This window comes from Corylus avellana, chromosome ca4 (genome assembly GCF_901000735.1).
Source record: "Corylus avellana chromosome ca4, CavTom2PMs-1.0".
In the NCBI taxonomy this organism is placed as follows: domain Eukaryota; kingdom Viridiplantae; phylum Streptophyta; class Magnoliopsida; order Fagales; family Betulaceae; genus Corylus; species Corylus avellana.
The window spans coordinates 17260647-17276057 of record NC_081544.1 but is presented as its reverse complement, the minus strand read 5'-3'; the positions used below and the strand labels follow the sequence as shown (position 1 = coordinate 17276057).

The following is a 15411-nucleotide window of genomic DNA, read 5'->3' as shown; positions in this document are numbered from 1 at the left end:
TTTGAGAAGGAGTTACTCAAACTTGAAAAATAGTTTACGGTTTTAAAAAATGGAAACTATTTTTTGAAAATTAAATAGGTTTTTTCAATTAAACTGAAAATATTTTTCGTTAACTATTATTTTAGAGTAATGTTAGGGACAATATTTTTATCTTGTTTTTATCTTCTTAAAATTGATGTAACTTTCAAAATCACCATTAGATCAAAATTCAAGTATGATTCATCTAAAATTTAATGGTGATTTTAAAAGCCACATCAACTTTAGGAGGATAAAAATATGATAAAAATATGGTGCCTAGCATTACTCATTATTTTATGTTGCACAAAACACTCGAAAAATATAAAAAGCATTTTCTAAAAATTATTTTACGCCAAAACAAAAAGAATCTAAGTTATAAATTTACACCTCGTAAAGCACTCATATTGGATTAGTCATATTGCACTTTTATGCAAAATGGCTAAGCAAATGAGTATAAGGGCCCCCACATCAAATTAGATTTTTCATTTTAAATGTATTTGTGCACAGTGTCATGCTACATGTAGCCTGCACTGTTTACATATCTATATAATTTATTTACTATTTCTCTCGCTCTCTTTCTCTCTAATATTTTTTTTTTCTCCTTCTCCTCCAATGATCTTTGCCTCTCCCACCTCTCTCTCCTTCTTTCAAGCAACAATTTTTGTCATTGATTAACATATTTGTGTGCAAATACACGTCCTTGCACCTGAATATATTAGCTGAAGAAGAAACTAGAGAGTTAGTCCTTCACTATGGCTGCATATGTATTTGTTATTATCAGTTTGTCATTTGTCTAGGTTACATTACATACATATGCGCAGGGGCGGACCTACACCTTGTGTTGGGGATCATGGCAACCCCAAGAATTTTGAAAGCCCTTAAGAAAATATCAATTTTTGTACTATGGGCCCTGCAAATGACAAATCAATCTCAAGCTTTTCTCTTCTTTTCTTTGAGTAACGATTTAGGTCACGTTGTTCATGCACGCTAGCCAAATTTTTTTTTTTAAATATTTTAATTATAAAAAAAAAAAAAAATTGACGGACGTGCATGAACTGTTCATGCATGCCAGCGTGCCCTTTATCATTAGAGCTTTTATTTTAGTCCCCAATAGCTATTAGCTGGATGTACTCGGAAGAAAGTAATGAATAAAATACATTTTTTTATGTACGTATTTTTGTCTAACTGTACTTTTCTGAACTTAATTGTTTTATCTCATGCTTTTCTTTTTTAACATGCCCCTATTCATCAATTCTGACTTTTTGGGTATTTTATTTAGCATATGTTATGCCCAAATAAAGATATTAGTAATGAAATTAGTTAGTGATGTGAGAGAAAGTTAAGAGGTGGGCATTGTAAGAAATAGGCTTATATTTTTCGGCCTAAGTACTAATTAAAATGCAATACTTTAATTTTAGATGGATAAAATTCTTTCAAGTTAGATTTTTATTTTTTAAAAAAGTTATTCTATTAAATTGATATTTGTCTCTAAAATAAGTTATTTTTTACATTTTTATAAATGACAGAAATTTTCTCCAAATCAGTCTGAAAGAAATATCATCTAACCCATTTAAAATAGTGTCAGGTATCTATAAACATTTAAAAGACACATTAAATTCTTAACATTATTAATAACAGTTTACTAATTTAAACTAAATTTAATGTATATTTTCTCATCTCCAGCAGCAATGGTTATTTTAACTACTCCAATTACAACTTTTTTTTCGTTAGCTACTAGTTTTTCACTACCTCCCCCAACAGAACATCTATTCTGACTCTTTACTTTTTTAAAAAAATATTTTTATTGTTATTTTTATTATTTTTTAAGGTAAATATATTATAAATTCCTGAGCAACACCTCAAAACTGAAACTCCTTAGTGTTTATCGTTTTTGTTTTGTTTTGAATTTTAACTCACTGGATTAATCAAAAAGGCAAATAAATCAATACCGTTATAAATTTCTCAACTTTTTTAACGTCTGCCAGTCCCAAACAAAACACATCTTTTCACCTCATTTTAAAATATTAATTTAATTTTAAAATTTAAATATAAAAATTAAAAATTAAAAATTTGAAAGGGTGGCCAACGGTGGAGCTGCCACCTCTGGCCACCCCCCCAAACCCCTATGAGGTGGCTTGCGGCCACCCCAAGGGTTTGGGGTAGCCTGCGGGTCACCCCATGGGGTGGCTCACCTTGGGAGGATAGGGGTGGTTTGCGTGGTTTGGAGTGGCCGCAAGCCACCCCTTGCCCACCCCTGCCAAGCAAGCCACTCCATAGGGGGTTGGGAGTGGCCAAGGGTGGCAGCCCTACCACAAGTGACCCTTTCATTTTTATTTTATTTTATTTTAATTTTTAGATTTAAATTTTAAAATGAAGTTAATAAAAAATTAATATTTTAAAGTGAGGTAAAATAATGCGTTTTGTTTGGGACTGACAATCGTTAAAAAATTAGAAAATATATAACGATGTGAATTTATTTACCTTTTCGATTAATCCAATGAGTAAAAATTTGAAAAAAAAAAAACTTAAGGAATTTTTAGTTTGAGAAGTGCTAGAGAGCCAAAAAGAAGTGTCCAAAATTCTTTCCAAACCGAAGTAGCAAGAATTTTAAAATGAAAAATCTTTTCAAAATTCTAGCCATGTCAATTTGAAATTTTTTTTGGATACTTCTTTAGCTCTCTATAACTTCTCTTTCAATTTTGGCGGACTTAGAAATTTTTAATATATTTACCCAATTTTTTATCCTACATTTTCTCCTCTCTCTCTCTCTCTCTCTCTCTCTCGGCAAACCAGAGATGGGAAGTTCTCCTCACTCCCTCTTTCTCTCAACAAAACTATCAGCAACCCAAAATCAGATCTTCTTTCCCCCATCTCTCTCAGCGTAACCAGACCAATAAATCAACACCTGGAAATCATCAGACCATAAAATGTAGGGATAAAAATTCGATGAGACCATCTCTCATCTCTTGGCGTGATGGGTTGGAAATATCAGATATGGGCTACAAAACCAAGCCCTCATCTCTCTTGAATTCCATTTCCACATTGAACCTCATAGCCATGGCTTGGTGGAAGTGCTTCTTCTACGGCGACAGTGTATGCGGTGGGTAGGCGTCATACCCATGACTTGGTGGGTTCAAGACTTCGGTGGATTATGGATTTGCATTGAAGAGTTCTTTGGTGGTGGGGGTTGAGGTGCTTTTCTTGCCCGCCATTTTTCTCGCCAGGAAGCTCAGAAATGGGGAGAGAACGAACTAGTGTTGAGGGAGAGAGAGAAACAGTAAGAGCGAAGGGATAAAAAAAAAAAAAAAAAAAAAAAAACTAACAGGCGCTGCAGTAAATATAAAAATTTACTGCAACAGTAATAAGAAAAAAATTTTATTTTACGTTGGAGTAAAAATTGAGCATAATAATTAAATTTAACCAAAAAGTTAATTTATAAACCCCGTTAGAGATGCTCTAAGAACATTCACATTAAACTCTTTAAATTCGGTTTTTCTTTAAAAATTTGAAAATACTTACCAAGAGTGACGTTAACAAGCTCTCCACTTTATTTTAAATTTAGTTTTGATCAATAAGGCTCTTTAAATACACGTGCCGAAAAATAAAAGTTATTTTATTTTTTAATTTTATATATTTATTTTCTTTCTAAAAAAAAAAAATCAAAAATCAAAAAATTATAATATTTAATTAAAATAGAAGAAAGTATAAAAAATTTGATATTTGATTCATTTTAAAAGTGACTCTTCAAATTAAAAAAAAAAAAAAAAAAAAAAATTATTTTTTTCAAATTTAAAATAGCTTAATATAAATGCTCACAACGATCGTTTGAAATATAAATAGTCGTCTATAAATAAATGTATTATCGACACTTTTGCCTTAGAATTAGCACCCAATTGTATAAATAATTGGGAATGTTTTATATATATATATATATATATATTTGTCCTTTTCTTATTATAGAATTTCTTTATTTATAGTTGCCCGAGCATGTCCCTGCCAATCGCCGTTCGGAAGTCTAGTCCACCTCGCTCTCCCCACGTAGCTTCCTTCAGTCAAATCCACATGTCGCCCCCCTATTGCTAGAAGCCCGAAACTATCTCACCGTACGGACCTCACCACACAGACCGCAAAGAGAGCCGCACCCCATTTCTTATTCCAAACCAGTTCACACACTCCAACGTAGAAAGTGTACTGTAAAGTGTAAACCCATCCTCCTCACTTGCTTTGTTTCCAACATCTACTGCGAATTCCGATCGAATTCCGAGTTTTCGGTTTCGTGGACGATGGTGAAGAAATCGGCCGAGAATGGGTCGGATTCGGTGGCGCCGTTTCTGAAGAAATGCTACGAGATGGTAGACGACGAGGCCACGGACTCGATCATATCATGGAGTCAGACGGGTGGGAGCTTTGTCATCTGGGACACGACAGAGTTATCGGTCCAATTGCTTCCGAAGTACTTCAAGCATAGCAATTTCTCAAGTTTCATGAGGCAACTCAACATCTATGTACGTCTGCTTCTTGTGCTTTTATTTTACCCTCTATTGCTTTATGAATTACGCTTGCTTTGGCTTTTGTGTTGTTGGATTTTGTTTTGTGGTTGATTGTGTAATTGGGTTTGTTTTTATGGTGGGTTTTTGAATTGTTGTGCGCTGTTTGTGCTATAATTTGTACTGGGTTGTTTGGCAATTCCTTATTGGTATTGGGTCTGCATCAAAATTGTCTAGAAGAAAAGGAGATGTTACATGTGATTTCTAAATTGGATTTGTGGATTCAATTTTTGTGAATTTAGGCGAGCTTGAATTGAGAGAAAATACATTGTAGTCAATGATTGTATCTCCTTGCAATTGGAGAATTCAATTTAGAATTGCTTTTTCTAAGATGGATGCGGGAATTGAATTTTTGAGATATAGAATAGCATGGAATGAAAGGAATAATCTCTGGTTAATGATGGTATCTCTTTGTAATATGGAATTCTCTGCCTCTTTGTTGAATGGAGTGTGAGGAGGGGAAAGTTTTTTACCAAGTTACTATTTTCTATCCTGCAATGTAAAACTTTTTGATATAAGGTTTGGTGTGGGATACAGAGAAAGATGAGATGCTGGTAGGCAGTGTGATCAACTTATGCGAAGAGTGACTAGTCCCATCATAAGGAAAGAAAGGGTGCAATGTTGTTATTTATCCCTTTGACTTCCAACAATTGGTTTTAAGATTTTGTGGGATTTTGCGGGTTTTCCTTTGTATACTATCTGTGCACTTAGGGACGCATTGTGCTTTTTATTTATTTATACAATATTACTTATCAAAAAATTGGTTTTAAGATAAAAAAATTGGTCTTGTTGATCGCCCTATAGAGAACACAATTGAATTTGGATGGAAGATGATTTCGTTCACCCCAGCATGGTTAATTTCTCTTGGAACTTGTGGAGCCTTTTGTTTTTCTTTATTTGGGGTCTAATTGGGCTCACCATGCTTGGTAATGCAGATACTTGGTTATTGGCTATTGAAATTTCTGTTGGGGAAAGGTAACTAGGTACTTGGAAGGCAGAAATGTATCCTTGTTTGTAATGGAATAAAAATATTCATTCATTATTTTGACATGAATGATGCATCATTTCAAATGATAATATCATATCTGTATACCTGGGTGTGGCTCTCCACTATTGGTGATTGGGAAATGAGGAAGGGTTAATAGCTCAGACTAAATGCAACCGCACTTCTTGAAGAATTTCTACTATAATGTAAAAACAGTTATAAAAATTCATTGCATGAACACAAGTGACTCTTTTATTGGTAGATGATGAAGTTTAACTCTAGCTTAAGCTTTCAAAGTTACCGTTTTTCCTATATTATATGTGATTATCTTTGTTAACATTTCAAAGAAACTAGTGTTGTATCACTCATGATTTTGAAGAACTCATTCCATTATGTCATTAGTCAAGTTTGCCTAGGACTTTGTCTTGCTTGCTTGTCTTATACCTAATTTAGGGGTTACAGAGTTTATTACAGTTTTGTGTCACAGCACTTGAGTTCTTTCAAATTTTAGCTGATAATTTTGGTTCAAAAAAGCTGTTACATAAAATGTTGTGCCTACCGGTTTCTAATGGTACCATCTATCACCCTAATGGTTTTCTAACATTCCTATTTAATGAATGCCAAGTGCTTAGACATGCCTATCAGTCCTAGAGTTGCATAATAGGCTAAGTTTTGAATACAAGAATTTTCAGGCTGCATGTCTGAGGTTGCTCTTAACAAGCTATCAAATACCATCTTTTCTTCATCTTTTTTGTCCATAACTTACTGGTCATTTTAGTTTTATGCTGTGTAAATACTCCTTACCAGCCTTCATCTGGTCATGATTTTCCTTAAAAATAACTGTAATACTCCAATGTAATGGAGATACACCTCTGGAATCTAATTAGATTATTGTAAGGGTAGAGGGTGATAGCATAGCTTACTTTTATATGAAAGTAAGCAAAAGAAAAATCCATTTTCATACCCTTTAAGCAATTACTTTTAATATCGTTGCAGGTCTGTTGAATCAATTTAAAAAATAATAATAATAATTGCTCTTGCATGTCTGTCCTCTTGTTTTAATTGTAAAATCTGGGAATTTTTAAACAATGCAGCTCCCCTGCATAAGTCTGAGATAGAGAATAACACTTTGGAAGTCCTCCTCTAGGAAATTTTCTGTGGTACATAATGTGCTTAAATGATTTCTCTTCTATAATACAATATTATCACAAGGTCAGGTATTATTTTGGGCTTCTATCACACAACTGGCAAGAACAAACACTGGTCAAAACAATGTAACTATGTTAGATAGTTATCTTGCACTTAAAGTAATAGGAACCTCGTGTAATATATGCCAAATTCTAATGCTTTTTGTATTTATGAAGAGCATGGTAAAGTTGTTCTGGTGATCCATGAGATTATCTTAAGGCACAGTTGTTTCCCATGTAAAATCTGGGTTTCATAAAATAAAACAAATAATTAAAGCAGGAAAATAAAAGGAAGATGGTCCAATTATCTTTGGCTAGCTTGGACATACAAAAGTTCAACTCGCGGCTAATGGATGAAAATGCTTTTAAACAGTATTTTGTTGAAATTCAGATAAATTGCAAGTTAGTGGATCATTTTAAATAGATATGCTTGTATAAATGATGTACACTAAAACATGAATTATATGATGAGTTGAAGTGGTGTACAAACCCAAGCAACACACACATATTACAAGTTCTCTCTCTCTCTGTGTATGCCTTTAAATAATGGTGTATTATGTAAAGCATCAGCCAGTGCTCATTTAATTAGTAACTTTGGTTTTCTTCTAGGGTTTTAGAAAAATTGATGCAGACCGCTGGGAATTTGCAAATGATGGATTTGTCCGAGGGCAAGAACATTTGTTGAAGAATATCTGTAGAAGGAAAAAGTCACAGCAGCCTGAAAACTCTGATGAACCAGGAGAAAAGATTGAAAACTTAGATCTGTGGAAGGAAATTGAGAACTTAAAGACAGATAAAAATGCTCTTACGCAGGAGTTGGTCAATCTTAGGCAGCACCAGGAAATTTCAGATAATAAGTTGCTCCTCTTGAGAGACCGCCTTCAAGGAATGGAAAAGAATCAGCAGCAGATACTGTCATTCTTAGTGATGGCCATGCAAAACCCTGGGTTTTTAGTTCAGCTGCTTCAGCCAAAAGAAAATAATTGGCGCATGGCTAAAGCGGCCAATATTCTTGAAGTGGGTACAGAGGATGATAGACCATTAGCTTCTGATGGGATGATAATAAGGTACCAGCCACCAGTGGATGAAACACCAGAACCTGTACAGATACGAACCCCAGGTTCAGAAAAAAAACAAGAAATTAATCCTCCTCCTGATGGGATGAAAGATTTTTTTCTGAATGCTGATTTTTTGAAAATGCTTATGGATGAAAAAATGTGTTCTTTAGATAATCATGCTCCATTTATCCTACCAGATTTACCTGATGATGGTTCATGGGAACAGCTTCTTATGGATGAAAAAAAGTGTTCTTTAGATAATCATGCCTCATTTATCCTACCGGATTTACCGGATGATGGTTCATGGGAACAGCTTCTTTTAGCCACCCCTTTTATAAAAAATACTGAAGACAGAAAGATGGATAGTGAAGAGCCTATTGATTCTGGGATGGAGATGGAATCGACAGAGTCTGGAAGCCAGTGTGAAACATCTGAAAATTTTGAACTTTTGATTAAAGAAATGGAGAAATCAAGTAAGTTGGGAATGTAATAATCAGTTTATAAGGCTTAGTTGGAGAAATGGCAGCACTTTGAACTTCTAATGAGCAAATGGGACCTGTTTTGCGAGCTCTTCTAACACCCTTACTATGTTATTCATCATAAAAGCGTTCTACAACCAACTTTCTTACAGTACTCATTATCTGATCAAATGTAAGTTGGCTCTTGCTATTTCTTTCTTTCACAAAGTAAAATTTAATGAAAAATTCCTAATCGCGATTGATGAGACTTATCTTTTTTGTTTTTAGACTAGGTGAATTTTTAAGTTATTCATGTTAATCTTGTTGTGTTAGTCGAAATGTCATGTGCTGATTACTCTTAACAGACTAACATGCCTTATTGGCAAATATCATTATGTTAACACATCTTGTAACACTTAATGAAGTGGAGGTCACTAGTTCGAATCTCCCTCCCCTTTCTTGTGTGGACATGTCGAAAAAAAAAAAAAAAAAAAACACATCTTGTATTAATGTAGCACAACCATGGAGCGAGGCAGGAAGGCTCGGTTGCACCCCTGTCCAAATGGGAGTGTGACCGGAACCATTGGGAGAGGGACCAACTAGCCTGTTTGCACCCTGTTCGAACGGGGTTGCGAACGACCCTCTTGGGAGTCTGGCCCAACGGAAAAGTGACTGAGAAGCCCTTGGGCTCTTGTAGAATCTACTGGTTGCACTCCCGTTCGTACGAGAGTGTGACGGGGACATCAAAGGAAACAAAATATCGCGAAAATCACCACATGACATTGAAATTTCTTTGAATTTCTACTTTCCATACTTAGTTTATCGTTTACCATACGTGGCAAACTTCTTGGTTAGGTGATTAATTTCCTTTTAGATACCTGCAGTTGTTATATTTATTCTAACTAATACTCTACATAAAATAACATCCTTATACTATCTAAAATCTGTCAAAGTTGGACATCTAATATGTTCTAAACGATCTTTGACATTATCTCTGTATTTTGAAGGATCTCCAACAAAATGATTAGTTATGGCTAATATTAAAGTGTTCACAGCATCCATTATAGGTTGTCCTAATTCATTTAGAATTGCCTGTCTTGCAGCATCTTAGTATCTCTAAGGGTATTATCCTACCATCCTTTTAACTGACTAGTAAATCCTGTAATAATACAATTAGCTATCTGATGATCAGATCTGTTATCTTGCTTATAAATATTAGCAACCATGGTCATTTCATGTAATACATTCAAGATTTCATATTCAAATAATTCATCAATATTCCATTTATAATGAGCATATGAAGTAAAAGATGCTCTACTTCCTAACTCTCTTTCTTCAAATTGTAAGTTTGGAGGAGGGGTTTGAGGTAATAATATCTATCCTCTTTCCTTCATAGGTAAACTTGTCCCACCATTTCACTGAGATTGTTCTGGCAACATATTTAATATTATTTTCAGTAATTTGGGGATCAAAGACGTTGTTTGGAAAAAGGAAATTGTAATCCCATGCCATAATCCAATGAATTTTAAAATGAAGAAAGAAATAGAATTGAGGAAATTTTGCCAAGGGAGGAGGATGATTATTTTTAGAATATTCAGTGAATTTTTGAACAAGAGGAGGGGGCATAATACTGGTTTCATCTCCAAACAAGTTCCACCAAAAATCAAATCATAATGGCAATGATTGGATTTCATGAACTCTGTCAAAGATAAAAAATAAAAAATAAAAAACCATGAATGTTGGTATCTATCATTCTAGAAGAAAAATGTATTGTACCAAGCTTTTTGATAATCAAAATAATTATATGATTGGGGAATGAAAGGATGCGAAAATTGTCTTGATTTCCAAGGGTTATTACCCCAATTGGCAGGAGAAAGAATATTCTTAATTGTATATTTTGAAAAGGCAATTCTCTTATGCTCTAGATCAAATTTGCAAGGGGTGTGAGAAATGATTACTAATCGAGTATCAACAAGAATATATTCATAAAAATTTTGGGATTTATTCTGGTCTTCTGGCATAAAATACCATCCAGGGGGGAAGCCTCTGTGACTAATTCTATGATATTCTTCATATGCTGATATTCTGGTTCTACAGCAAATAATTTGGGTTGTTTGGACCTATGCAAAATTTGAGAGGTTGGGAAAAGGTGGCTAAAGTTGGTGTAGGAGAAGAACTGATCATTCTATCTAATTTTGGAGAAGTACTTTTGGATGAGGATGATGTTGTTTGGACATATGGGGCTAATTTTGAAGGTAAAGGAGAGGAGGATAATTTCTTAAGGACATAAATTTCCTTTAAATTGGGTTGGAGAAAACTTCCTTCAACCCAGTCTCAAAAGTTGCCATGTGTCTTAAAACATGTGCAAATCACATGTTTTGTTTTTAAATACTAGAGAGAGAGAGAGAGAGTAGTTAATGGTGGTTTCATCTGTTAGTATTTAAAAAAAAAACATTTGATTTGCACATATTTTAAGACACATAGCAGTTTTTGAGACTAGTCGAAGAAAGTTTTTTCCAACTCAATTTGAAGGAAATTAATGTCCATTCCTTAAAACTGTAAACTTATTCTGAGTTGCTGTAGTTGGTCCAAGATTCATAGAGGGAGAAGAGAAAGAAGGGGATAGATTATTCTGTGGTGAAGGTGAGGAGGGCTTAGTCATTGAATAATCTCCAGGATTCTAAGTTTTGGATCTGTCAAGCTTATTCATTTTCCCTGTTGAAATTCACGAGTTAAAAAATCAGGAATACTATTTGATTCTCCTTTTTATATATTCAATTTTAAATTCAAAAGAAGTTAAAATTGCCTGCCATCTAGCAAAGATTTTTAACATCTTTTTGTAAAACTTCTCTTGCACTTTTACAATCAACACTATCAACTATTTTGCACTGTTTATTGAATAATTTAATATTGTACTATGCCCTTTTTGGAGCCTATTTAAAAACTCCTTTCTTTTGTATGGAACAGCACAATTGGAACAACATCTTTCCTTAGAAAAATCTCTTGCATCCACCTAGCAAACACTGGAATCCTACCTTTAAATTTTATCATTGTAATATTTCGGATGTAGCTTATGAAATCCAGTATTTGAAGCATTTGAAAATTTCAACTCTTTCAAGTAAGTTTTATATAATGTTTTCAGACTATTTGTTTGAAAACCTCTTATCTTTTTAGTGCATACTAGGAGTGAAAAGGTTTTGAAAAAGCCTAGGTGGTTACGGTTAGCAATTTTAGATTTTGAAAACCGTCTATATAATTCATGAAATGATGTTGTTTTTGTGTTTAAATATATATAAAGATCTAGAAACAATGTCGTATGTAGTAAGGTATTATCGTATTATCATACAAATAACATCGTTTTGATTTTTTTTTTTTTAAAAAAAATCTTTTAAAAAGCGGTTAGCGGTTATTAGAGTTATTAACTAATAACCGCCGATTAACCGCCTAGGTGATTAGCGAATTTTACTAACCGTCTAGATAGTTACGGTTAGCGATTTTAACCAATAACCACTAATGTAACTGTTTTTCACCCCACCAAGTATGAGATCTTTGTCCGAGCAAGGACCCCACTTGTAGGACCCTTTGCGCAGGCAAGGGCTCAAACAGCGAGCTCTTCTCCCAATCCTTATTGTTATTATCTTTCTCACCTTTTCTCTAGGCAAAGAATAATAACTATTTTATCCATTTAAGTTGCTCTTTCTCTTAGCCAAACTTTGACAAGGGCCATTGTTTCACAGAAGTAGAGATACTCTTGTAAATCAAGATCAAACTAGAAGGATAAAAACAAAGAAATGTCCAAGTTTTGAAACACAGCAGAAGCCAGAAGGGATACATACTTACAAGCCAAAAACTCTCTAAAGAAGAAGAAGAAGCATTATTATTATTATGGAATGGTAGCTAGAAGACTATGGATGGACAGCTTTTGCCATGCCAAAAGCGGCTGCAGAAGCAATGGCTCCAATGAGAGCAGTTTGCAAGGCACTGATGATGGGCTTATTCCCTGTGAAGTAGCCCTTGGCGTAGCCGAAGATTAGCAATGCCACTAAGGTCACCGCAACAGAAGCAACCACAGCATCTCTAGCCCTTGGAATGAACATATAAGGAGCCAGCGGCACAAATCCACCCAAGATGTAAGCAATTGCGATTGTGAGTGCACTCTGTAGTGCTCTCTTTGGATCAGGCTTCTCTAATCCAAGTTCAAACCTGCATCAATCAAAAGGGTTTTTCGTGTTTTTTATTTTGTTGTGAGCACGTTTAATACTTGTTACGAGAAAACATATTTAGCGGTTTTTTTCTAAAAAAAATAGTTTAATGAAAAATTCAAGAGCATAACGTTATCTTAGTTATATAACAATCATATAACAGTTTACTAAATTATATTATTTTCTAATAATATATGCTAGGCCTAACTAGAGGGGTCACAATCTGACCCTAAACTTGGGTGATTTAGTAGTACACTATTTGATTGGACTGGACGCTGGCTACCTAAACTTTTTTATTTTTATTGTTTTCCTTTTTTTGAGGTTGTAAGTAAGTATAACCCCAGGCCAAGGATGATGATGATTGATGAACATCTCTCTCTTGTTGGTTTTCTTTCTTTGGTTTAAAGCATGGCAGATTGTCCTGACCACCCACTTTAGTTATAAGGGAACCTTTAGTAACTAATTACTAAAATAAGACCAAATATGAAAGGTAAATGGATAAATATACGCCTAAACTTTCTTTTAATGCCTTAAAAGAAGGGAAAGTAAAAAAGGATGTTGTAATCAAACGGCCTCAACTCAACTCAACTCCCCTTTCCTCTCTCCAATATTGAATAAAAATTAAAAAAAAAAAAAAAAGAAAAAAAAAGAAAAGAATAGAAGGACAGTTTTTTTATTCAAATTGAATTAGAAAAATTTTCTTCAATCTAGTCTATAAAGTGATATGTGTTTTTTTTTTTAATAACATGTGAGATGCAAATGAGTTTTTAATAAAATTTATTTCAACTGTGTCCTTGCTATTAAGGAAAACATGTACATCTTATATGTTAAGAAACACATGTCACATTTATAAATTAAATTTAAGAAAAGTTTTCCAACTCAACTTAAAAGAAAACTTTGTCCATAAAATAAAAGAACTCAACTCAAGTCGACATCATTATTCCTCCACTTTATTTTAAACTGGGGTCCAGACCACATGGGCTTGGCCACATTTCAAAAGTAAAATCAACTTTTAAGCAACATTACAAAACCAAAAGTTCCTTTTCTTGTATTCGGTCATCACAGAATTTCAGTGGAACCGTTCTTTCCAATCTAGCTAGCCTACCCAAAAAAACAATTGTCAATAAATATGAATCAACTTTCAGAGCACATCCTCTGATCTTCCCTTTAATTTCCCCACCTACCTCTTAACCCTCAGTGCCAAAGTCTTCAAAACCAACCAATACGGTGAATCTAATAGTTTTATCAATGAGTATGTTATTTATTAAATATTTTGTTAAAAAGAGAAAAATTATTTAGTGCGAAGAATTATATTATTTTTTGATATTTTAAACTGAAATGTTTATTTTCTATTAAAGGATGCAAATTATTAATTATCCGATGTATACCACAACCTAATTGTAATTATTCTCATGAACTTTAGATATACGATAAAGCAATTGTAATTGCCGAGTTGTCATGCCTAAACAGATATAACAGGTATGGCAAATAAAGAGGATATGATAATGATATAGTCCTCAAAGTTCGGATATTCTTGAATCTAAATTTTCAATCTTCTTCTCAATTCCTTTGTTATAACTTATACACCCAAAAAAAAAACTTACTTCATCATGAAATCAACCCATGCCTGGGGCTTCTTCCTGAGAGCGTTCACAACTGGCCCGTATTCATGGGGCTCTATCCCATACTGTGCCAGTATCTCCGCCACCTCCGCCGCCTCTACAATTTTATAATCAAACAATTTTGCTTTCATAAATCACACAGATTCTTCCCGACACTTTTAATGGAGGAAAAAAACATTAATTTGTAAAAGAAATGAATTAAACAAAAAAGTTGGGACCTGTATCAGGAACCGCAACTATTTCTTCTTCCTCTCTCCTCAGCTCCCTCACGTAGAGATCAGCTTCGCTTTTCGCCGCAAGATATCTGCACAAATGCCGATGCACCCACTTGAAATACATAAATTTAATGAAACTTTTTTTCTTTTTTCTTCTTCTTTATTTTGTCTTTCTTGTTTGTTGAAGTTAATTGCCCTACATTTTCTGAGTAACCAAGCAGGTAGTGGGAAAGTTAGAAACAGTAATATAAAATACTGATCATTCGGAGATGATTATATATATATATATATGATCACCCGCCAAGTCCCATGGAGATAGCGCCGGCGGCGACTTCTGCGATGCCGGCAGTGAGGATGATGGAGGACGTGGCATTGGCGCCGGACAAGCCAGCGGCCAGGGCGAATGGCACGGTGAGCCCGTCCGAAACGCCGATGATGATGTCACGGACGATCTCGCCGGCAGTGAAGTGCTTCTCTTTGTGCTGGTTGAGCAGCCTTTGCTTCTCGGGTTCAAGCGCTCTTCGTTCTTCGCTGGCGGCCATTGAAGAAGCTGTGGTTTGAGCTTGAGAGAGAAGAGAAAGCGTTAGATTAATGAGGTTGTCTGTATGCGTATAAATTCAACAAAGGAGGAGGGTTTGCCGTTTCCGTTGTGTGGCCGGCCGTGTGGGGAAAGATTCCAGACACGGGAGAGATGCGGTTGCGCGTGATCTTATTTGGCCTATTTGCTGTGCCAACACTGTCGTATGTTTCTTCCTTTAAGAGGAAAAAAACAGAAGAAGATATTTTGGGTTGGAGTTGGGCTCTTGTGTTGTGTCGGGGTTGTTTGCGACCTGTCGCTGTTACAAAATGCTCAATTTTTTATTTATTTTTGGATTTTATCAAAACATTTGGACTCTTTGATATTTTCAAAAGTTATTCACACTATACGTACATTTTGTCTGTCTGTCAGGTATGCTGACAGATTCTTTACTCTTTCCAATATGGGCTGTTTTGTTGGCAGGCTCATGAACATCTTGAATCTTGATCCAATATACTTAACCCATTTATCCTCGAAAAATGTTAGGCTTATAAATACATTTTACAAAAAAAAATTAACAAATTGATGTGACATAATATGAT

At 34.5% G+C, this 15411-nt stretch overlaps 2 protein-coding genes across 2 annotated transcripts; one reads left to right on the top strand and one right to left on the bottom strand.

The window, feature by feature from the left end:
* Positions 1-4044: 4044 nt before the first annotated feature.
* Positions 4045-8525, top strand: LOC132180117 (heat stress transcription factor A-8). The gene is made up of 2 exons (XM_059592974.1): positions 4045-4523; positions 7347-8525. The coding sequence occupies exons 1-2, from the start codon at positions 4302-4304 to the stop codon at positions 8283-8285; spliced, it is 1161 nt and encodes a 386-aa protein (XP_059448957.1). The 5' UTR covers positions 4045-4301; the 3' UTR covers positions 8286-8525.
* A 3474-nt stretch (positions 8526-11999) lies between these two features.
* On the bottom strand, positions 12000-15056 carry LOC132180004 (vacuolar iron transporter 1-like). Its single transcript, XM_059592841.1, has 4 exons — positions 14590-15056; positions 14296-14381; positions 14060-14174; positions 12000-12456 (listed from the first exon to the last, which is right to left on the bottom strand). Exons 1-4 carry the CDS (start codon positions 14832-14834, stop codon positions 12159-12161), a joined length of 744 nt encoding a protein of 247 aa, XP_059448824.1. The 5' UTR covers positions 14835-15056; the 3' UTR covers positions 12000-12158.
* Between the last annotated feature and the right edge of the window lie 355 nt (positions 15057-15411).